Source organism: Crassostrea angulata, chromosome 4, assembly GCF_025612915.1.
Source record: "Crassostrea angulata isolate pt1a10 chromosome 4, ASM2561291v2, whole genome shotgun sequence".
In the NCBI taxonomy this organism is placed as follows: domain Eukaryota; kingdom Metazoa; phylum Mollusca; class Bivalvia; order Ostreida; family Ostreidae; genus Magallana; species Magallana angulata.
Window position 1 is genome coordinate 11965650 of NC_069114.1, and position 25157 is coordinate 11990806.

At 34.6% G+C, this 25157-nt stretch overlaps 3 protein-coding genes across 6 annotated transcripts; all 3 read right to left on the reverse strand.

The window, feature by feature from the left end:
* Positions 1-414: 414 nt before the first annotated feature.
* LOC128181928 (uncharacterized) lies at positions 415-5855 on the reverse strand. Of its 3 annotated transcripts, none has more exons than XM_052850510.1 (2): positions 5550-5855; positions 415-3304 (listed from the first exon to the last, which is right to left on the reverse strand). In XM_052850510.1, the coding sequence occupies exon 2, from the start codon at positions 3300-3302 to the stop codon at positions 1794-1796; it is 1509 nt and encodes a 502-aa protein (XP_052706470.1). In that variant the 5' UTR covers positions 3303-3304; positions 5550-5855; the 3' UTR covers positions 415-1793. The 3 variants fall into 3 exon arrangements, with proteins under 3 accessions (XP_052706470.1, XP_052706468.1, XP_052706469.1); XM_052850508.1 differs by lacking the exon at positions 5550-5855 and adding an exon at positions 4966-5102; XM_052850509.1 differs by lacking the exon at positions 5550-5855 and adding an exon at positions 4090-4263.
* A 3556-nt stretch (positions 5856-9411) lies between these two features.
* Positions 9412-14757, reverse strand: LOC128181822 (uncharacterized). Of its 2 annotated transcripts, none has more exons than XM_052850363.1 (2): positions 14152-14757; positions 9412-12343 (listed from the first exon to the last, which is right to left on the reverse strand). In XM_052850363.1, the coding sequence occupies exon 2, from the start codon at positions 12335-12337 to the stop codon at positions 11042-11044; it is 1296 nt and encodes a 431-aa protein (XP_052706323.1). In that variant the 5' UTR covers positions 12338-12343; positions 14152-14757; the 3' UTR covers positions 9412-11041. The 2 variants fall into 2 exon arrangements, with proteins under 2 accessions (XP_052706323.1, XP_052706324.1); XM_052850364.1 differs by lacking the exon at positions 14152-14757 and adding an exon at positions 12775-13102.
* Positions 14758-19830: 5073 nt separating this feature from the next.
* On the reverse strand, positions 19831-21997 carry LOC128180715 (uncharacterized). Its single transcript, XM_052848841.1, has one exon. It carries the CDS (start codon positions 20820-20822, stop codon positions 20121-20123), a length of 702 nt encoding a protein of 233 aa, XP_052704801.1. The 5' UTR covers positions 20823-21997; the 3' UTR covers positions 19831-20120.
* Between the last annotated feature and the right edge of the window lie 3160 nt (positions 21998-25157).

Below are 25157 nucleotides of genomic sequence, written 5' to 3' on the forward strand. Positions count from 1 at the left end.
CCCCACCCCCCGCGGGAGAAAAAATTCTGAATTCACGCATGTATAAAATACATGTACAATAAATATAATGGATGCTGTGGACAAAAAAGTCTACACAGATGGGTGTTTTACATAGTAAGACATCACCACAAATTTTATTATCTCCAAACGATTTTTTTTCAGCTTCCTTCATTAAACTTTTTTATAATCAGTTTAACACTGCAGTTAATTTTTCGACTGGATTTGGTTTTTTTAATATTATTACAAATAATTCAATCGTTAAAAGCATTTTAAAACGATAAAGAGAGTGCACGAATACATAACTGAAATACAATAAATTACCAGTGGTACCGGAGTTTCACATTGTTTTCATTACGTTTATGTAAACGTGTTAGAGTTGTCTTCCCTGCAAACTAAATGATAAATTATCAATGCTTGTTGAATGTTATGGCATATTTTATTTTATCCACGTTTCAAACATAAGAAAAATCAAAAACAGCTAGTTCTACTAGCACTATTGAATAATATCAAAATAACACACAGGGCGCGCATGCAGTAAATATAGGAAAAGTGACATTGTCATTTAAAACATATTATAATCAATTAAAGAAAGATTTAAATTCATCATTAAAAAATACAACAAAAATATTCGACGCAATGAATCTACTAAAGTTGAACTGATAGCCAGAGAGACAGCTGCATTGAGAAAGAAATAATTGTTGTTATTTGGTTGGTTTAGAATTAAAGAAAAAGATGGATCTTTGAAGTGTTTTGAACAGTGTAATCACAGGGGCTCGTCACGAAGTTTTTTAAATCTTTTATATATACCACCTCTATACTATAAAATACACAAGGGAGGAATCAAAACTCGAAAAAATCGCTACCTCCCGATTTCGGTCGCCTCGTATTAATTCTTCTCGGACGTTAAACCCTGCACTCTAGGTATCATTAGATCGGGAAAGGACCATAGTTCTTAGGAATACCTGCAAAATTTTAACATCGGCAACAATTTTAGAAGTTTTCACGCATTTTCTTCCAGTTTACTCTCCGGTGACACTTTCTTCGATCAGATGTCGCGCACCAAATTTATTCATGCGCTCTCATTGGTTAATTTTGTTGATCAAGATAAATCGTACGTTGACTCGTATTTTAGAGGGATATTCAAATGATGAGTGAAGAAGTTCTTATTACGTGGTGAGTATATGTATTAATTTTCATATTTATGTAGAAATATTTTAACCATACTTCGGACATTCGGTAGGACGTGACTATGTATTTCTAGCATCAAAGCAAGTTTGAATATCGTTTGAAAATCCTTCTAAAATACAAGTCCGCGTACGAGTTATCTTGAGCAACATTGAATTGACCAATGAGAGCGCGACATCTGATCGAAGAAAGTGTCACCGGAGAGTAAACTGGAAGAAAATGCGTGAAAACTTCTAAAATTGTTACCGATGTTAAAATTTTGCAGGTATTCCTAAGAACTATGGTCCTTTCCCGATCTAATGATACCTAGAGTGCAGGGTTTAACGTCCGAGAAGAATTAATACGAGGCGACCGAAATCGGGAGGTAGCGATTTTTTCGAGTTTTGATTCCTCCCTTGTGTATTTTATAGTATAGAGGTGGTATATATAAAAGATTGAAAAAACTTCGTGACGAGCCCCTGTGGTGTAATGAAGGCATTGTAATTTCCATATGTACAGGAGCAAATAAGTTAGAGTTTTTTTAAAAGAACCCGTGTACCGAGTTCTGAAAACTAAACACTTAATACTAAATGCATGTGCAGTACATGTATTTGTTTCACATTAAGATGCTAATCGATAAGTGCACTGGGTAAAGGTGTTGGCTGAAGATTTCTAGAAGTGTCAACCATAGATTCGGTTTGAGTTCCCTCCCTTTCTATGTTCATTCCCGGAACAGTGATGGTGATAGAACTGTTTTCCGGATGGTTGATGTTTTCAGCGGCCCCCGCTGATGTTTTTGCTCCATCAGTTGTTATTTCCTCCACTTCGGGGATTGGACCTCCCCTTTCGATGTCCCGGTTTTCGTCTGCTGCCTTTTGCGTAGTACTTTCTAGTATCGTCTGCTTCTGAAGATCGACCTGCTTTGCAAACGGATAACCGATCCCTAGTTTTTCCATCAAAGAGAGTTGCATTTCTATTTTACATATTCCACATTTACAATTATCGATATCTGTGGTGGACAAATTGTGCAGTTCCGGTTTGTTTGGCGTGCGCAAATAGAACTTCCGGTCGTGAAGCTTGGATTGAAAATTGACCTTCATATACGAGTTGATATTTGGATCTTCTAACAAATCTGGAGATCTTCGTGGGCTAAGTTCGTCCTGATCCGGCGCGAAGTACAACTTCCTGACCTTTGAACTCCGAGGAGACACACTCCGCGAGAAAGCCGTTCGGGGTGATGACCTTGTGTATTTGGCAAGGTCATCAATCGACATCCGGTCTTCGTCGTCTCGGCTGTAATAGTCCAGAATATGCCCTACTTTTTGGTTGTAGTAAACTCGTTCGTGCTGTAGCGTTGGGCTGTCCTCTTGTTCTAGTTTTTCACCTTTGGTAGCAATGTATTTTGACTTTTTGAGATAGTCTTTCCGAATGCTTGCGAGGAAGCCCCCGTCCGTAGTCCGGGACTTCAGCAAGTTCGTAGGATCATGTCTAGACCTCTTTATAAAGAACACTTTCCCATTGTCAATATACATGGTGCCTTCAGTCGTCTCGCGAACATTCAATCGTCTTTGAGACGTGTCTTTTAAAACGGATTTGTTTTCTGTGAGGAGAGCCGTTGCCTCATCCAAGTCTGTAATAGCGTGTTTCGGACGAACTGTTGGCGCACGGATACGCCCTCCTGTCGCTTTATGTTCGCTGCAGATATCCTGCACATTTGAGGCAGATAATTCTTGTCCAGACACCGAGTTCTCTAATTTTGTTACCGGAAATTGCGGCGCGGTGGACGCCCTCTCGCGGGGAGAAAAGGGCGAGGTCGGAGGGTTTGATGAAAATTTCACTTTGGCGGAGTTCACACGCTGTTGGGTTTTGAAATGGTCTATGTATCCAGACTTTCGGTTTGGAAACTGTGACCGTTTTCCATTTCCTGTGACGTCACGAGAATTTCTCGGAGGAATGTCGGTGAAAGTGGTTCGTGTCGCCGTAGTGCTTGCTCCTCTGCTCGCACTCTGTCGCTGACCCCGAGGGGTCGGACCGGGCGTTCTACAGCGCTCATCTGCGAGATCTAATTCCTCCCTCCTGGAAGTTAACTGATAGCGAGGCGGCATTCGTTGCCATAGCGACCAACATGTCGTTGACATATCTATTAAAAAAAAAATTCGAATTTACCGTAAACTGTTTTTGTCATTTTCATGTGCAATTACCTGAAGTGATTAACATTATTTTAGCAAAAAATTGATGAAAGATGAAAGGTGAAAAATTATGAACTTTAAAATTTATAAGCATGATTATTATACTGAGAGATGTGAAAAATCCAGGTGATGTAATTGGCAATAATGTTTTCTCCTCAACAATTATAACAAAGGGGGAAAAATAATAACATTGGTGATAAATGAAAGAAACAACAGTCGACATTCTCATAAAACACCCTTAAAGTGTCTTGTGGTCCTACAGTAGGAAGCGGAACCTCTCAGATGGTGTATCGATTTACCATAAAAGTAGCTAAATCTCTTGACTCTGAATCACAGAGATAAAATGGCGGCTTGGCGGGCGAAATATCGGCTGGTAATTAATCCGGGCCATGCTGTAATTGATATCAAATCAAATCGGTTTTTATTATCGTAAGGAACGAGGTTGGTGGATAAGAATCTTGGGACTGTTTTAGAATGAAGATGGAAAGCTTGGAACGAAACATATCAAGCATTCATGACACGGCGTTGAGGCTAAGTTATACATATCTCAATGCAAGTGCCTTCCAGATTTCTGGTCATAATAGGATAAGTTTATAGACTTATATGTGTGGGCTATTTATAAAAAGACTAATAAATCTAAATGAAGAAAAATTAAATAAAATGAAAATCCCTTTTTTTTCTTTATTCATTCATTCTCATATCTATTAGATCTCGTTTTCAAATTTCAAATTCTTACCTCTATTTATCGCAAGAAAATCCATTAAATATCCTCGTTTATCGTCTACAAAGTGTGTTAGGGGTGTCAGACTCAAAATCTTACAAACAAAACTCTACAAAAGTGTAGGTGATACCCTTTATAGCAATCTATCTGTCTCGCGTTTAACTGGAAGTCCTTCCATTGTTTATAGTTTCGGATACACAGTTAATATAATGCCTTTAAATATTCAATAAGGATTACTGGGGATTAGATTGCATATATATGTACAACCCCTGGTAATGAACATTTACCAGCGTTGACCTTTTGTTTCCAATAAGCCCTGTTATTTGTCCTCAAAACAAACATTTTGAGAACTTTCACTAAATACGTGGTATTAAATTGACTGCGTTTCTACCATTGGTGAATTGTTTTCGTTAGACCGTCATATCATAATGCATTGGGTTCTATTTGATCCCAAAACATAAAGCACTTTGGATTTTAAAGTAGTCTTCCGTAAATAAATTTTGTGTTAGAGTAATCCCTCTCTTTCTTTCTTTCTCTCTCTTTCTCTCTCTCTCTCTCTCTCTCTCTCTCTCTCATCAACTTCTGGTATGGACTGTTTTCAATTAAAGTGAAGAATTAAGTTTGAATGATAGGTTCAAAACATTTAAAAATGCGATAAACATTTAACACTTTCAAATTTCAAATATGTTTCAATATATTACAAAAATGCGACATATTTATTATTTCGCATATATGTTGTAAAACGATATATGTTTAATATCAAAAGTTCTAGTTATGAAGGCTATATCACAATCTCATATATCGATTAAACAAACAAACCAAAACAAAAACTGACGGAGTTATAGTTTTAAAAAAAATATATCAAAAAGTGTATACATTTTATCTACTCACAGATTCGGGGAAAATCGAGAATTGACGAATGATAAACATCATAATGGCTCGCCCTTTCAATGTCCATCTCGGAAATACCGTGTGTTCCTACTCGATACACCTTTTTGTCATTTTGTCCCCCGATAGTAATTAGGTTTAGAGTGATTGCCTACTTTCCTGTCTACATTTGATCTATTTCCAGGGTCTTCCCAAACAATCCAATGTTTACTCGCGTTAAACCGCCTTTCAAAATTTATTGACAAATGATCTACAATTTCCTCGAGAGAGCGACAAAAAAATCATGTACACCATACAAGCAAATTTACTTTCCCTTTTTATATTGAGATAGTGTATACGTTTTCTTTTAACAATTTTTAGAGTGTTGAATGACGACTAGGTTTTAAAGTGATTCATTTTTCTTACCCGACATTAGACTTGTCACGCATTTGCGACATTTTGATAGTTAATGAAACCTTTTTTTTCAAGACATTTTTTTTCTTTCTCAGTACATTTTGAACGCTAATCTGTAACAACCATTACTATATCGGGACTTTTCTTAATCACCATATTTTTTTGCTATTGATTTCGAAAACAAAATTCCTTACCTTTCGTGAATTATAAGTGTTTCCAAAATATTGACATTTTGTCGTCGAAAATTCGTGCGTTTTGGGCGATTGCTTGGATTTGGTCCGACTTTCCTCTGTCACAATAATCTATACGCCACTTGTTTGAAATACTGGAGCAACGTCGCTACCGTTAGTGAGTAGTTGTTATTTACCAAGCAACCTAGCCCCTCCAAACATCCACAATTCATTTATTCTTTCTAATCTGAAGCTTTTGGACATCGTGAATGAAAGTGGAAATTGGCAAAATGAAAAATCCCGATAACGTATCTGAAATGCACGAATGTGCTACTTTTGTTTAAACTGTTTGAATTTGAGCGATACCCGGACTTGTACAAATGTTTAGTGTTGCCGTAATCCCCCCAAGTCCCCGTTTAATAAGTCTGTTTCAGTTTAATACACCGCCGTGGGTTATCTCCAATCAACAAGTATGGGTACGGGGTCTGTTTTAAATTAATGAAACGCTGGGCAGTGTTTTGACCTAACATAATTTTCGGTCAATGTCAGGAGAGAGAGAGAGAGAGAGAGAGAGAGAGAGAGAGAGAGAAAGAGAGAGTATAACAATTAAAAGGTTGGATAGTAGATCAATTTCAAAAATTCAAAAGTCGAAATGGAAAAGTTAAGAGCATTAAAAATAAATCTTTTTAAAATTCGTAAGTAACGCTATTAGAATATGCAAGAGGAGTGTTTAAGATTTCTTAATTAACACTGTGCCGGATACTTATGCCAGTGCCAAGGTGGCATTTTTGCACCCGCTTAGGCTGCATATATCGAAAACTTCAAATATGCCATATGATAGACCATTGCTTAAAGAGTTAATCAGTGTATCTCACCTGTCAGGTAAGATATTTACCTTTCAAAAATAAATTCCTATAGGAAAATAATTTTTCCCATAGGAAAATCAATATTCCTATAGGTAATTTTACATTTCCTATCGGAATACAAGAACTTCCTACAGGAATTTCAATTCCGATAGGATTTGATAAATTCCGATAAGAAAACTTTTATGGCTGAATCAAATTCCTACAGGAATTACCATTCTCCTATAGGAAATATAATTCCTACAGGACTTTTTAAAAATCCTATAGGATTGTCAATATTTCCTTTAGGAGAGTCAACTCTCCTATGGGAATTATCATTTTCCGATGGGATATTAATTTTTAAAGGTAAATACCGGTATCTCACCTGTCAGGTGAAACACACTAAAAACCAAAGTGGTTATATACTCTGTAGACAATGGTCTATCATTTGGTATACATGGATTTTTCCGAAACTCCATCTTAAGCGGGTGCAAAAATGCCACTTTGGCACTGGCATATTTATCCGACACAGTGTTAATTATGAATTAAAAATTTTATGATCTCCAATGGGGGCTACAGTATATTGGTGTATTGGAGGAAGGACTCAGTTTTCACTTTAAAAAAAGTCTTCTGTGCTTTCAAAAGCTACCTGTGAACATGTGATTAAGGTGACTGTATTGTTCACGTTGCTTTTACAGAGCACGTAACATTGTTTTTCAATTTGGAAGTGGCAAGGCCAGACTCATCCAAAAAATCTTGACAAGCAAAAAAATATTGGAGAGAATTCTGGTCAGAAAATTAACTGGTTAGGACATGAACTTTTTCGAAAATTTAATTACACAAGTTGTTAAACTATTAATTTCAAGAGGAAAAAACTTCAAAAACAACGCCGGAGTAGGGACCCATCCTAATTTCGCAGTGTAAGATATATATAAATGAGTAGGGCTTTAAGATATACATATATACGGTGGGGTACATGTATTACAATATCTTTTGGCTTGAAAATTATGAAAACACCCAAAAAACAAACATTTAGATTTAGAAAATCCCCAAAAAAAAGAACATTTATTAAACCCAGTTTTATGTTATAGATTCCCTATCTTTAAAAAGAAAATGAAATCTTTTTAAAAGAATTATTTGTAGCCAAGCTGTATTTTACAAAAGAACTTTAATCGTAAATATTTACAGTCTCATAGAATGGTTTTTCTCGCATAAAATGACCTATGATAACAATTATGAATTTGTTGTTATTAATTTGACACATTTCAGATTACAATATGTGGAAAATAATCGATTTTTTTAATTGGCCGTAAGTCTAGTACATGTAAGCAATCGGTTTCATTGACACGTACACGTTGTTAAAAATCGTGTTTTTCAATGTTTTCAGAGCAATGCATATTTATGGCAATATATCAATAGTTGTAAACACTCTTGGTGAAAATACAATTAATCACTGATCATCGTCCCTAACCGGCGCATATTTACATATAAATGTACTTATATTAATGTATGTATCGAGCTGGTCATAACGAATGTACACTTAATTGTCCAAAAATAGTAACAAAGTTGTCGTCAGTTATGTACATTTACATGTAAATACATTTTAATCCACTTATCCCGGCTTCTGCATTTCAATTGAATGTACATGTACGGGCACTACATGTGCATCAATTTACGTGCAAAAAAACATGTTGAACTTTGTAGAACGGGGGGTAACTCTAAATTACTTATGACAATGGAACTCTGATTAAAACATACTACATTTAGCATTTAACAATCTAAACTTAACTTTTTATAAATTTCGATTTATCAAGAATATTGATTTAATTTTTTTTTTCTCTTATGAAATCCATACAATTTAGATTAGCCCCTCTTTAAATAGAGAAATAAAAAAAATTCCCAAGCGTATGTAGATTATAAGAGCGATTAATTAGAATAACTTATATAGGTATTGTATATATAAACATGCAAATCTTAGATGACGATGGAGCGTGTGTCCTGGTGACACGTCAGAACATTGATCGCTGAATGGTCCGGCAGATCTGTTACGGACAGTGTCCCTATAACGCACACATTCTATGAACTTTGGGGCTCCCGTTGTCTTTGTCGCACGGTCGAGCCTCATTCTAAATTTCGATTCTCCTCGGAGAGTCCCGGGTATAAAAGTACAACCTGAAATATCTGTAAGGGGAAAACTCATCACTCTTTCTGACGCTCTCATACGGCTTTACCATGTGGGTATACTGCCATTATTTTTTTTAATCGATGTTTCTTTCAAAAGCAACCATATAAAAATTGGGGAAAAAATTATACGCAAAAAAGAACAACCTGCAATTTAAACTCATTTACTTATTTTTCATTCGGTTTCAAAAAGAAAATCTCAACAAATAATAAATCAATCGTTTATAATTATTTTTTTTGTCCCTATAACGCACACATTCTATGAACTTTGGGGCTCCCGTTGTCTTTGTCGCACGGTCGAGCCTCATTCTAAATTTCGATTCTCCTCGGAGAGTCCCGGGTATAAAAGTACAACCTGAAATATCTGTAAGGGGAAAACTCATCACTCATTCTGACGCTCTCATACGGCTTTACCATGTGGGTATACTGCCATTATTTTTTTTAATCGATGTTTCTTTCAAAAGCAACCATATAAAAATTGGGGAAAAAATTATACGCAAAAAAGAACAACCTGCAATTTAAACTCATTTACTTATTTTCATTCGGTTTCAAAAAGAAAATCTCAACAAATAATAAATCAATCGTTTATAATTATTTTTTTTTTAACGAAATAAGAAATCCTCGTCCATGATGCGTACATTTTGGCTACATGCAAGTGTCACAAGTTAAATGGTTGGAAAAAAGATACGACACTGCATAATTATATATATATATATATATATATATATATATATATATATATATATATATATATATATATATATATATATATATATATATATATATATATATATATCTCCAAACGCTGATATGTCAAATTATGTAGAATTAATACTGGTCATGTTTGATAAAATATGCAGACAAAACTAGTCATATATATTTATTCAAAAGTTTATGAAATAATTAAAAAAAAACCAAATGTGTACAAAGAATAAATAATTTCCATCAGTTGACATTACATACAAATTACATCGAAAGAATGTGAGACAGTGCAAAATGTTCATGTAACAATTTTACTTATCTACACAAAAATGTACATATATTCTTTTTATATATCTCTCTCGAAAATATGCCGATCAGGGAGTTAAGATTATTAACTGATTTTTTATTCAATTTAATTGCTGATATTCGACTAGATGTCTATCGTAAAATTCTGTTAAAATAAAGTTTGGAAAAGGGATTATAAATCACGTTAAAATAAATAATCACTCATTTTTTGTAAATATGTTAAGCACTATTTTGAAAAAAATCTTCAAAATTGAATATCTAAAAATTCGGGTTTTCATGGCAGATCAGTTGTGTGTTCTTCAACAAAAGCAAAACAGAAGAACGACAACTCTGCACATACAAATTGACACAGAGCAAGCTTGAATTATCGTTCTTTGTACGAAAAAAGAAATAAAGAACAAGATACCGACCAAGCAATGCATTGTGTTTTCATGAGCTGACATATTACAGTGTATGCTGAGAATTGTTCTTTAAAAGAAAATCGCGAAAATAAAGAACAGAAATCACCATTCACAGCCAGCAGTCTTATGGCGATGGACATTGGATGATGACTCTGACATTGTGTTTTCATAAGCTGACAGACTTACCGGGTATTACCGTGTATGCTGAAAATTGTTCTTTAAAAGAAAATGGCGAAAATGAAGAACAAAAATCAACATTCAGTCTTATGGCGATGCAATACATTGGACAATAACTCTAATATAAAAAGTTAAAATAACTTACATTCCTTCCCACCTTTTTTTTTTTAAACAGTTTGAATTTTGACGACTGTTGTGTGTATATAAGTTAGCTGCACGATTGTGTGAATGTATTTGGTGCCATGAAATGTCTGTGCTCTCACCAATACTGATCGAAATGTGATGCAATGACAAACAAAAAAGCATATTACTTTAACAACCAATGAAAATAGGTCAGGTGGTCGCTATTAAGGAAAACCTTCACGCAAAAATAAGCGCTTCCTGGTAATGCAATCCTACTTATCAAATATTGATCCCAGAACTATTAACTGACTTAACAATTTTAACTGACATATTTTTCATTGTAAAAAAAAATGACTTGTAATGAAAATTGCTTTCATTAGTGAGAGAAAGGAAAAAATAGTTTGAATGATAGTTAATATGCAATGTCTCATTCTCGCCAAGCTTGTCATTTTATAAATCTTAAAACTGAAGGTGTTTATCAATTTAAAGTCTTACAAACTCAATATTATGAGTACTAAAATTATATATGCAGGGACAACAAGACTAAAAAAATTGACTGATCATGTTAAATACTAAATGTGAAAAAAAAATACTAAATTAAGAAGAAATATGTCAGTCAAATATAAATAAAACCTGAATATGTATGATGAATAACAATAAACTCAACAAAAACTGTAAACAAAAATCATTAACAGAGCTGAGACACTTAGAAGCACCTGGGTTGACAGCTACATTTAATAATACTGATACTATTTATAAGCTACATATATTAAAATCACGTGACCTACGGGTTGCGAACACCGTTTTCGATGTGAAAACTCGAGAAACCTTCCAAAGTCTGAACCTCCTTCACGCTAGTCAGCCATTTCAAGATGTCGTATGTTTTCCCGTCATCACAGAAATTTCTCTGGCTGTTACTGATTGGTTTCGGTGACGTTTGGGGGTCATGGTCCTTACTGTAACGAGTGAACATAAACGGCTTCACGTTAGATCGAGTGATTTTAGCACCACCGGAACTATTTGTTGTAGTTTTCCTGGAAGACTTTTGCGCAGATGACACTCGTTTGGATTCTGCCGGGATCGGAACAGCTTTAACTTTTTGGAAAGGTTCTGAAGCTAAGCGATAGCTGGGTTTATCCGGTCTTACAATGTCGTCGGTCTCGTTGTCGTTTCTCTTTTCTCGTACGTTACCGTTAACTTTCGTTGTCCTGACGAATTTGCCGGTTTTGGTAAAAACCGGAATGCCATTTTCGATCAGTCTGTTGCTAGGTTCACCCGAATGGATCCCACTACCAGTTTCCTGACCCGCGGGATTAGGCGCCTCGCGGGGGTTATAGGTTGGAATTACTCCGTCTTCACAGAATTCTACCCGAACAAAGTCATCCACCTCAGCTTCAATAAGGGGATAGGAATCACCGGATGTTCGCCGATTCACACTTCCGCTGTTTGTTGACGTAGATTTTGACAGAGAGCGGGGAGACATTGTTCTGTTTTCAGATGAATCTCGCAAATCGTAGACATCCGATATTTTGACTGTGTCACGAGATTTGTCCGTACTTTTAATTGAAACTCGCTGCATTTGTTGTTGTCGCCGGATTTGTGACGTATGATCAGGCGGTCGAATGCGCATGCCCGGATCCACGGCGTATTTCATGCCTAGTTCTGTTAGTTTATTTAGTTTATCGTCAAATTTAACTTTTTTCTGACTCTTTGATCCTTGCGAACTATTGGAATGCTTCTCATTTGCAGACGTTTTCCTTTTCTTAAGAACACACTGAATTTTAGACACATCCAATTTTTGAAACGAGCCATCCTGTCCGTTTAACGGACTTCCGGTGGAATTCTTCAGGATCCCTTTCCTGTGTTTATCCGCCTTGGAATCCTCCATAGTTCGGTACTTCATCACTCCATGATGTACCACGTGTTTTGGTTTAACTCCCCCTGGCGGCGGACGTAGACGGTGCACAACTAGATCCTTTGTGCCTGATCCAAGCAGCGAAACAGAGCCATCTAGCGGGTATATGAAAACACTCTCTCCACTCCCTACACTGGAGATGTTGTAAAATGGATTTTTTAACATGGTGATCTGAAAATAGAATTTAGAAAATAGATATTAAATAGATAAATTCAATGATTTCGTATTAGTTTGATCTAAAAGCGTTGAGTTTATGACTTTATAACATGTATGCTAATTAAGATAAATTAATATTTTATTATTGAAGCACATTAGGAACAGCTTCTTTAATTTATGAATATTATTATTTTTATCGCATCAGTTTTGGCTTTCATTCATCAACAGTCCAAAGTACACATATCAATTTTTGCGCGCCGTTGTACCTGGATTGGCCGGTTTGAGAAAACCAAATTTCTTTATGGTTTAACATTGTAATATGATGAACATTGTTAGCGATTTATTTTGTTCACTCTCTTCTTTCCGAGAAAAGTATCGTACAAAAAATAGTGTGTGGCTAAAACAATTTTTTCAACAAGCACTAAATAAAAATCACATATACTCACCGCATATCTAAATCATATGCACGTACGTGCAGATTTCACAAAGACGAAATACACACAGACAGAAAATGAATACAACCCCTCAAGATATTGTTCAAAACGAGCCCCCCACTTTCTGTGTTATCTCTGAGACGCCGTATCGTGCATTTTCACAAGGGTATGGTTTCAATATACCCGAGAAGAAGGGCTTTTTCAACGCGAATCCCAGTAACACATTATACCACTCTTAAAGAAATGTCTCTGCTATACAAATAGCCTGCCGATTCCTGTTTTCTTTAAACGTATTGAAAATAGACTGACGTTAATGTATATATTTAACGAGAGGACGCCAGTTCTATCCAACAAATGGAAGGGGAGCTTAATAGCCAGTATTTAAACATTTCTCACGTGTGCAAATGCATTGCCAACTTGGGTTCCCATTTGGATATGTATATTCTATTGTGGTATTCAATTTCACCCTTGGAAGATGTGTCGTTAGAGTATATTTGACTGCAATTTGTATAAGTCGGCTAAACAAAACTGTTGTTTAATTATCAAAATCTTGGCGTATACTCTGAAAATGTGAATTGACAAAATAAAGCTTTACCGCAATCATGGTTGGTTAGTAATGATTTAACGTACACATATAATTGTTCAAGGATTGTATTACAAGTATTTCTGTTAAGATTTCGTTTCAGTTTGTAGGCACCACGAAATTACATGTTTTTTTCTGACCATGCATGTATAAATGTTGGGTCTGTATTTTTATGTGGTAGACTTGATACATGTACATTAAAAAGTTCAGATATTAAATTCATATTACATGTATATTAAATATGCATATTGCATGTACATGTAAAAAATGAATGTATATATGCATGTGTTGTGCGTGATATACTAATAAACAATCTAACATATATTTATCGTTTGGAACATACATTAACATAAAATATAGCCAAACACAATGGTAATAAATTAATTTACAAAATTGGTCTACTCTTTCTATCTACATGTATGTACAAGTACAAAATGTGCACGTGTGTTAATAAATAATGTACACGTGTGTCGAGATATCTATCACTTCTTAGAAGTAATGATCTACCTATTAAATGATAAAAAAGTTTTCAATAATTGAATCTTACAAAAGACATGGTAAAATCACTAAATTATGTTCGATTTTTTGCAAATTCCGATCATACATTTTTTTTTATTAGATGAACAAAAAAATTAACTTTTAAAAAGTTTATAATATTGTTGGTGATATTGTATACTGGGTTTATCTCTCATAAAAAATATACTTATCAAATGTAATCTGTAGCTGTGATTACTAAACGAATAAAAAAGATTCATATAAAAGGATAGCTAAATGATCTTAATTAATTAAACAAAAAGAATACCTACCCGTTTCTATGTCTCTGTGGTGAAAGTGTCCACATTTTTTACTCCTTGCCAAAATGTCCACAGATCGGATCGCTTACACTCGCTGAGCAAATATCGCTGACAGATTTTTCGAATTTGACAACACCCCGGTAGAAATAAAATCGATACACCTGATGGAATGTTATTGGATCGCCTTTCTTGTCTGAGATCCCGATTTGTCTTGCTCAAGGTATACGTAAGGAAGATATATGTGTATACTTATTCATATCTACGTTATATACATTGTGTGTAAATACCTGGCTCGCAATTTTTTTTTACCTATTTCACCTTCATTAATTCTCCTCGACCCACGAATGTCAAATACGATAGCAATGAATCGAGTTCGATAATTTAAAATTTACTTTCCAGTTTCTTGAATTGGAAAAGTACACAAGCTACTAATATAAAGGCCAACGAGTGACCCGAATTTATCACACGTGAAGCGCTTATTGTAGAATTGAAATTGGAGCCCACAGTTCTTTTCAGGAGGGTAAAAAATAGAGTCCTTTTTCTTTCCTTCTTCAATGATATCTTTTTTGGGAAGTCAATAATTTGCGATATTGCATGGAGATTAATTGTGTAAAGTGGTGGTGTGTTTAGTTGTTGGAAGTGCACACTGCAGCGTAAATGGGTAAATGCAATTTAAAACGTTACGATAAGAAGATTATTAAGAGAAATGTCTCACATTTCAAATGACCTCTTAAGAGGATAAAAAAAAATCCTCTAATCACTCTACCAATTATGAATTTATCGATCAAGCGTGAAATTACTTTAAATATTTATCGAACTTGTTTTAATTAAAAAGCAGGTGTATCTGAATTCAAAATAATAATAGTTAAAGACAGGTCATCGGCTGTCTCGGGGCTTTTTGTGGTGAAACATCGGGGTATCTACTTTCATGTATAATCTTAAAACACCAAATTATGTGAACGTAAACAAAAAATATAATAGACGTGTGTGTAGGTAAGTAGGCTAATCTTTGGACAGATTGACGTATAACGGTCGATCGACCCCGTATACAAAATCAATTTTAAAAAGTAATTTTATTCATTATAACATTGTCCTGAAAAGAATTTCTATACATTTAACAACGTAAGTAACTTTCTTCTACCGTTAAAACTTAAAATTTCGCAATGGCCAAATCTTATCATTTAACAACAAACATATTCTTTTACTTTAAATTTGAAGTTACGTCCTTTTATTTGAACTGTGTGCATTAATGCTTAATATATCATTGGTACATAATATGTTGATGATTATTGTGATGAGATGATGAGAGAGAGAGAGAGAGAGAGAGAGAGAGAGAGAGAGAGAGAGAGAGAGAGAGAGAGAGAGAGAAAGAGAGAGAGAGAGAGGGAGAGAGAGAGAGAGAGAGAGAGAGAGAGAGAGAGAGAGAGAAGCAGCTAAATCTCAGTACCGTGTTTCACATATATATCTATAAACAAAGTCAACACGTAACAAGTTTGGAATATCATATTAGATTAGTTTACAATTTTAATCATTTTTTCTGAGTATTTCGTTTAGAAAACTTAATTTGATTTAAAATTCCAATAGACTCGAATAGCTAAAACTGTAAGTTCCATTACATTATATATTTCCGCGCACCTGCCTAGTCCACCCTGCATGCCTACATGCCTCTCATTGAATGTTGCGTTTTTATTCCTTACTTTGTAATCCAATATTGTTCCCTTTAATAACTATAATCAATATGTACATATACAAACGTATGCATGTCAACTTAACGAGGCCAAACAGTTCGAGTGCGTGGTTCTTTGAGCAGCTTTTTATTTTCATGCAGTCGTATCTTTCCCTTCTATTTTTTTAAATTCAAAATTAACATTATCTGTCTTATTTTGTTATTTTATTTTCGCAAAATGCCGAAAATGGCGCTTAATACGGCATCGCATCATTTTCCAAAATTATAAACTAATCATGAAGCCGGAGAAAAGAATGACTCGCTTTTTTATTCAAAGCGACTATTTTAATTAGCATTTACTGACGAGGCATCAAAAGAAACACATAGGAAGTTAGAATAGCTTTATTTCTTAAAAGGACAAGAGCGTACACAAAATCCCCGGTACCCATGATTTTGAAATGGCATATGAACATATTAAACATCTTTATATCTGAAACTGTGCATAAGTACATGTATAATATAGAACTGCATTCTCTGACAAATATGTGATATACAATAGTACATGCACTTGCTACTTATCTTTTTTGTTTTATTTGATGCTTTCTAAGCATTACAGCATGATCTAATATTTGTGCTAGCCCTATTTTTATCCGACATTGTGTGTACAGATTATGAACATTACGTAAGTGTTGTCATTATATAAACGGTAAAATATATTTTGATCTTATAATAATCCAATAAAAAAGCAAAACAGGCTTTACTTAAAAAAGAAAATGAATTAAAAATAAAACACCGTCTATACGATTCGAACACACTCTCCATGGAGAAGGATGGACTACGAGCCCCCACCTATCACGGTGAGCTTAAACTGTTTGAAAATATTTAATAAAGTAAAACGTTTTTGGTGAAAATCACAAATTTGACCCATGATGGGTCTAGACTCCATTTTAAAACACCAATAATAAAAATCAATATAAACTTGTTCTTTAAAGAAAAGTACTTTTAGGAAAGAGTCAGGACCCATTCATACCTAATTTTGCAATTAAGAACAGCAAATGGTCCAAGATTTAGACCAAAAAAAACCGGTGTGCAGCTTAATTTTGAAACATAAACCTGTCGTGTTAATAGAATGAAATCACAATATTGACTTCCATCGTGAAATTTATAATGAATACAATGCATACAAGTCAGAAATTAATATTCTAACTTGAATTGAAATTCTTTCGTCTTCATTGCTCCGAGTGGGGGATATACAACGTCTTGTACGCCCCTATTCTTTATTTTCTGAGCTAATAACTGCTGAAGAATGTCAAATTAAGAGATGGGACATTGAAAAAAAATCAACTTTGACATAATCCCTGAGCCAAATCCGGTGGTCAAGATTATATTTTTTTTAGATTTCACCATGTGGTGACCTTTTACAACTGTTTTCACATATATATGAATGTAAAAGAAATGTATAGTGAAGAAATGCAACAATTTTGGGGAGATTTGTGAAAATTTGGCGCATTTTCAACTTAATCCCATAGGATTCAATAGTAAAAATTGGTATCTACTAGGAAAACGGGATAGTATAAAAATATCTTTAATATAAAAAATTGGTAGAGAATTAAAACTTCAAACAAAACAAAAAAATAATCAAAATATATAGGGTAGAAATGATTTCACGGTCAAGGTCTCGTTTTACAAGCTTAAGGAAAGAACGATAACTCTAAAATCAAATGTTTGAAGGCCGGGGGGGGGGGGGGGGGGGGTGAGGAAGTTAATACGTGCACAAAGGTACGCTTATTACGGTTTTCTATTCCTACTGTTTCTACATTTCCATTGCTGACCGATTTGTACACATTCTAGATTTATATGCTTCTAGATCTGTTCAATATACCATCCAGCTTAAATGACACGAAACCAAAACTTTGTTGTTTGTGTTTGAAAACTTGAAATTAGGAGTTATTAAATGAAAACTTGTTGGGAATGACTTCAGTCTAAAAATTGCAAGTGCGCTATATGCTTCATTTCATTTCATCAATATTCCATATAGTTTCTATTGGAGTCCAGTTGTCTTATTGTGTAGGGTTTGATTCGTTTTAGACTCTACGTTAATTATCGTTCGGCATAATTTGTGTTTTTAAAATGTACCTCCATTCGGGTATTATTTCCTCTATAGCTTTTGAAATTACATCAGTAATACACATACACTGATTCATATGTATCGGCAAAAACACAAAGGCCATGTTGTTTAACAGTGTATATTGTTTCAATGATGCATTTTGCAATATCAAATGGTTTCATTGGGATCTAAAGAATTAAAAATAAATTCAAAGAATTAAATCATGAATAGCCTTCGAATTTTTAAAATACGTATTTAGATCGATCTCAATGTCATCACTGCTTGTTGGATATAGTTCATCATTATCAACTGGTTTCAAAGTAAATAAAGACCTGATTAAATTTAGACGTCCTTGTTATTAACTACACGTAGAAATTATCACTGAACCATGCTACATGTATTTATCAAGCTGCTTATTTTCTATGATGAGATAGAAGATCTAACGCCCATTGTATGTCTCCGTCTGAAGTCCCAGGATGTTGTCTAATCCCCACCCACAATGAACAGAGGACAATGAAAAAGAAACACTTGAATGGACACCTGGCTTTAAACAATGGCCGACTTCACAGGCAGCAGCTTCAGTACTCGTCGATTTTTTTCATTGTTCACTTATATGAAAAAATAAATGAACGCCATTGAATTCAAAGCACAAACACCCACGGTTTCAAACAATTTCTATCATACATATTACAAGAGACAAAGCTATCAACAGCTACAGTACATGTAGCAACATCGGGTGTCCCGATTGATCGATCTCAATTTAATAAAAAGTTTACATTTACAATATTCATCGTAGAGGAGGGGGATTGACAAATCTCTTAATATTATATATCAATAACTTGGTAATATTCGGTTTATCTCGTTTTACACTCATCATGAATGACGATAAGAGCAGTGGGGATACGACATTGACGTATATTTTGTCACCTAGTAAATGTTTACATCCAAAACGAGTCTGTGAATCAAATGGGTTTCCCGAAAGTCTGGATAAAATTTCTTTTTAGATCGGCGAAGATCATAAGCAGTATGTACACGTATAAACCCGCTATTAAGGTAGCAATACATACATGTATAATCATGCACAATACTTCACTCCGGTCGGCTTTCCTGACACAAAGGATGAAAGATCTCTCAACAAATCAAGACAATGCACCTTAATGATGCCACCTAATCTTAAGTAACAAAATTAGGGTTTAAATGTTAGCACTGGGATTAAAATGTTTGTTCTGACGTGATTAACAGTTGTCTGGGTCTAAATTGTAAGCGAGGGGGTTTTAGTTACATGTATGGCCCAGACTTGTAACAGTCTAAGATTTTATTAGTCTGTCTAGGCTATTTACTTGATAATCCCATTATAAGACACATTGTTATAATTAAACTATATTATCTTTTCCCAAAATCATAATTCTGTTGACATAAAGCATACAATGTTTATACTGTCATATTTGTAACCCAAGATTTTTGAGTTTTTATTTCTGGACTATTTTAAAACTCGCTCCTTATAAACCCAAGGTTTGTTACAAAGGGAGGAAGTGGACCGATATCCTCTGGCTATCGGAGATGTACATGTGTATATATCTGTATGAAATTCATTTATCTGCATGTGAACTTTTTCACACCTTAGTTTGGTTTCTTTTTTCTAACATGTTTTTTTGAAAAATTTCCAGATCATTTCGCTACTGTTAGCTTGTACTTCGAAGCTGAAATACGGTAAATAACACAGCTCTCTGTCATTTCACAATTCGTCTATTGTGTTTTGCTTACTTGCTTACATAGCATATTGCAAGATGATTCACGAGAGAGAGAAAAAGAGAGAGAGAGAGAGAGAGAGAGAGAGAGAGAGAGCGAGAGCGCACTCGTCTAGTTAAAGCAAAAAATGCGCAAAGAATAAATAATAATACATGTACATGTAGTTATACATGTAAGATGAACTGAAAACGATATGCTTTGTTTCTAAAACAAAATACATGAAGTTATTGACAATCAAAGGTGTATTACAACCTCACATGAATTACAAGCAATTAAAATGCACAGAATAATTACATGTCTTAAGTTATCAATATATCAATCAATCACGGGAAATACACATTTAGCGAGATCAACTTGGCACAGTCTGTACCCGTAAACATGTCTGAACAAACCACATAAAGACAAGCTCGCGGCCGATATTTCGTCTTCTAGTATATCACAAAAGTGGAATGCTAAATCTCAGCTGTCGTGAGTTTTCATGGAAGTGTGCATAGGAGAGGAATAGAATTTGGTATCGTTACTGTGGAGTCGGTACTTCTCACGAGCTTTCTTGTAAGATTGTTTGTTTGGAATCCAACAGGATGGGGTATCGTCTGCCGACACAATGTCAGGAGATATCCCATTCAGTGACACATTGGGCTCAAACTCCGATGAACTATAGGTTAAGTAACTATGGTAACTAACGTCTGCGTCGTCGTCCCATCGAGTGTCGTCTGGAACCTCCACATCCACTTCCTCTCCCGGTGACGTCACTTCCGTTTGGAGAACACCCTGAATATGACACGCTTCTATACTCTGTAGCCAGTTCTGGCATTTTCGAGTTGTGGCTTCCATCACAATTGTCTCGTCATATACTTTACACAAGCCGAGTTCCTCTGGTTTAGTGTCTGCGAGGGACACAGTTAACTCATCACTAGGAATATCTTTTTCAATACACGCCTGGCTCCGAGTTCGATGTAGCGTCGGACGTGGCCGTTTCCCGTGCCTTCCTGACCGTACCCCAGGGTGAGTCTGACTCCCAGGGGAGTGCTTAGATCCCCCTCCCCCTTCGTCAGAGGACGATTTGAGATCTAGCCAACACGGGGGCTTCGGGGGTTTCACCGTACCGGATGTTTGAACAACTAATCCTGTACCCCCAATTTTCGTCGGGTTTCTTAACATTTTACATCCATGATGTTACTTGAGTACATGTATGTATTTATACCACCATTTAACACGAACTACACATAACTGAAATCACGGAAACCGCCATCAGAAAGGGCAGATATGGAGCTTCACAGTATCATAATTCCTGGCCTCCATCTTGTAATGCTTTTTTGTGTTTCCTCGGCTAGATGATAATCCCTTCAATTAGATTACTGACTATAATCTGCTGCCGAGATTTCCTGGCAAGATACAGGGGTCTATTTATAGCCAGGCTGCGAATGTCTTAGACAATCCTCCAACATTATACTCACACAAGAGAGAGAGAAAGAGATATATAGCCTTTATGATGTCGTCTATATTCCAAAAGGTGAACTACATGTTAAATCGGCTTTTCCAAGCAGTCATGAATCCACCATTGTTTGTGATGAAGAAGAATATTTTTTCGTTCGTTGTACTTTTAACGAAACAAATAAACACACTGAAACTTGTTCTTCCATTCACAGCAGACGATAAATCCCCCGCACGTGTTTATTTTTTTTTCCTCTCTCGCTGCAAAAAGAAGAGCAGTGACCGAAGCGTTACTTCGCTACAACCAACAGAAGAAAAAAATCTCGATGAATGTGATTCAACACCCTATGTAATTTTTATCACGGCCAGTTGCTTCTTAGTGCTGCGAAATCCATTTGACTTGCGCTATATATGTATAATATCGCTTATTCACGAGAGGAAAAGTTTGGTCCAATCTCAGAAAAAGTCAAATATTCAAGACGATGTGATTCAGTGGGTGTCATATAAAAATAAAACTGGGCCTCAACACCTCCGAACTCCACAACGTACGGAATGTCAACAAATGGAAGAATTACACGGGTCCTCAGATATTACTAGATAAATACGAAGATATTTAACGGGGCAATTCGTCTTGACGGTATTGTGTCATAAAACAATTGTTGATTTATTGGATCGGTGTTTTTAAAAGGAATCTCCAGTGCTAGGGCACTCGACACTTCCATTATGAGATTTTATTGCCGCCGTATTTTATCGCTACAGGTGTCGTCTGCTACCCGGGTCAATGGGGATGTTGTCTATCCGATCGTCTGACTCTAGTGGTTGGCGAGCCGCTTTTAGGAGGCCGAAGAAAACTGCTTCCTTGGTTCGAGACTCCTTGAGAGGGACTATAAGAGCCCGAGGGGTACAGGACACAGGTGCTTTCGTCTATTCGTGAAGTACATGTACGTGTAATGATGCGCTAATAAATTAAGAACGGGGGGGGGGGGGTCATTTACAATCTCAGGCATCCGTGTCACTAACAAGTTGAAACATCTATTATTTTCGAAATTTAAAAGGATGAAAATCTGATACGAACAATGATTATGGCCTACAAAGAAATCAATATTTTTGAAAAGGAGGATTGGGGGTGTACTTTGATTTACAAATTAAAAAGAGGATTAATTCTTTTTCCAACTTGAAATAGATCGATTTGTTAATCACATGTGCATGTTAATTGTTCATACATATTTGAATCTGCATTCAAGTATTTTGTATAAGGGACCCCTACCCTCATTTGTAATGGTATTTATTTTTAAAAAAAACCCTAAAAGTAAATTAGTAGTACTGCAGAAAAAGAACGTCAAGTTAATTAAGTTTGTTTATTGAATTGATGAGTATTTAAAACAATAGGTAAAATCATGACAGCTCGTTATGTCAATCATAATCGTTACGCATTGTTACATACACACTGTAACTTTAGAAGTATGTAAAACTCTAAAACAAAAAAATTAACAACAGTACTGTACTCATAAACAATGCTTTTGTCCTGAATATCTCCAGTCCTGTCAATAACAATGGAATGCAGGTGCAAATTGTTTTTGGGTTTTTTGTTGTTTTTTTTGGGGGGAGGGGGAGTTTTATTCCATTATGATTCTAAAGAAAAATATTGTAATTATCTTTTGTGTTTTTATTTGATTATCTATTTTACGATTTCTGAATAATTTAACTACGATAGTGAATGAAAAATCATACATTTTTTGACGTAATTTTTTCTTTTTGCGCTAGATTTAGACAAAGCGAAATATTGTTATAATTATATATCATAATGACTGCACAAAAGTCAACAAAATAATGACACAAAAAGCATTTTAAAGAGTGTTAAATGTATAACTAGTAAATAGATACTTAGAAATACGTGGTATAAGAAATTAGCACCAAACCGAACTTTTTCAGGGTTAATAATTTTGATGCATTTCATCAAATTAAATATTTGAAAAAAAATCACACAAGTAAAACTATATCACTATTTTCACATCTGTATTTTGAGAAGAAAAAATTAATTTCCAGATGAATATATTGATTTTAACAATCTTAAATGTACAGCTTATGGTATAAAATAAGATACAGTCAGATGTCTACGAAATGAAGATGCGATCATTAATTGGACTTGTAAGAGTTGTGGTTCTTTTGTATATGCAGCCACTGTACTTTACAGTTAATACTAAACTCCTAAATGTTCATCTTGTCCAAAAGAATAATTAAAAAATCACGAATTAAAAAATGTAAAATTTTCAATGTTTCCTAACCAATAGGTCTTCCCACTACTAACACAGATAGAATGAAGCAAAACTGATTGAAATCAATTAATTAACTTTGACGATACCTCAAAACAAAAAATTCTGTGGGTATTTTAATTACTGTGCGTGCTTACTGTATTATAAATGACAACTTATCGAGATTGGTATTAGTTTTTAGAAGCAGTTTTAAACGTAAAGCACTTAATTAGAAGGACAGATTTAGTAGTTGGAATGTTGTTGTCTGGATTGTTTCTACGACAGTCTGTATTCACTTTAAATTTGCTGTTTTTTTTTCGTCCTCAAAGTATTTTTTTTTATCATAAAAATGGTATTCATCCTTCAAACTTTGGAAATGAAATGAAAATAATTAAAAAGAAATCACCAATGATGTTCACGCATTTTCTAAAGTTATTGCAATTTTGCCCACGATGGATATAACAGAAACGATTAATATACAAGTTGAACTCAAATTAGAAAAAAACCCGGTTGTATAGATTGATCGAACCCCTTTCGCAGTGTATAGAAATTCTCCGTGAAACCATAAGACTACGAAGTTCGTTGACGCCATGCAGGTAATATTAGCACTACAAAACTAATTTAATTTGTCTAAATAAAAGGCAGATTTGATTTATGGTACGAAATTTTTTTTCGGATAATTTAGAGTTATCGAACATTGCTGAGGATCGGAGATCTTTTGAGAATATGGAACAGGGCATTAGTATTATGTTTTTGGTCGTTTGCCGTAGGATTTTAAAAATATATATATTTTTTATTCAAAATAAATCTGATATATAAATAAGTAGAATTAATAAAGAAAACGAAGTTTTACTACAAAGGAAGTGCAAGCGGAGAAATCAAAAGAAAAACTTCTAAGCCAGGAACGAACACTTATCACCCTTGGCCACGTTGACACTAACAGAAGAAGGGAATTTTTATGGATGACTGTTATCAATGAAGTGGGACGTTTCTCCTATTAAAAAAAACACTCCAATTTTCATCCTTGCAGGTAGACACTCCATTTTAATGAATTACTTATCACGCCTCCTTTTTACTTTAGCTGTATCTTACTCTACAACTTATTTAGAATTATCGTTTGATAATGAACGTTATGTGTGATAACGTTATCCCTAAAACAACCCCTGATTTATGTAGGTTTCTAGTGCTCTCTTATCAACTTATAAGCTTAAATATGCATGATTAAAATACCCAGTTAGCACAACAACGTTATTAAAACGTTTTAACAACATTGTGAAAATGTTATGAAAACATTTTCAGAAACGTTATTACAACGTGATTATGTGTGGGGTTTTTTAAAGTTATTATAACGTGTTTTTTTGTAAACATTGTTTAGCAATGTTGTGAAAACATTTCTTTGAAACGTTATGAGAACATTTTATAGGAAAGTTATTACAACGCGATTCTTTGTGGGTTTTTATTTCACGTTATAATAACGTTTTTTTTTTTGTAAACATTGTTTAGCAATGTTTTGAAAACATTTCTGTGAAACGTTATGAGAACTTTTTAGGGAAACATTTAAAAAAAAACAATTTTACGAAACAATTTCAGAAAATGTACAGGAATCGTTTTGATAACCTTAGTAAAAACATCTTGAGAACTTGTAATATATATTTTAACATAATTTGAATTATAAATCTTCAAACAGTTCAAAATAATGTTCTCAAACTCTTTCAGTTTTGTAAATATAAAATAAAAACAACAGATTTCTTTAAAATAACATTTGTATTATTGAAAGAGCAATCAATTGTATTATGAATCTGATGGAAAA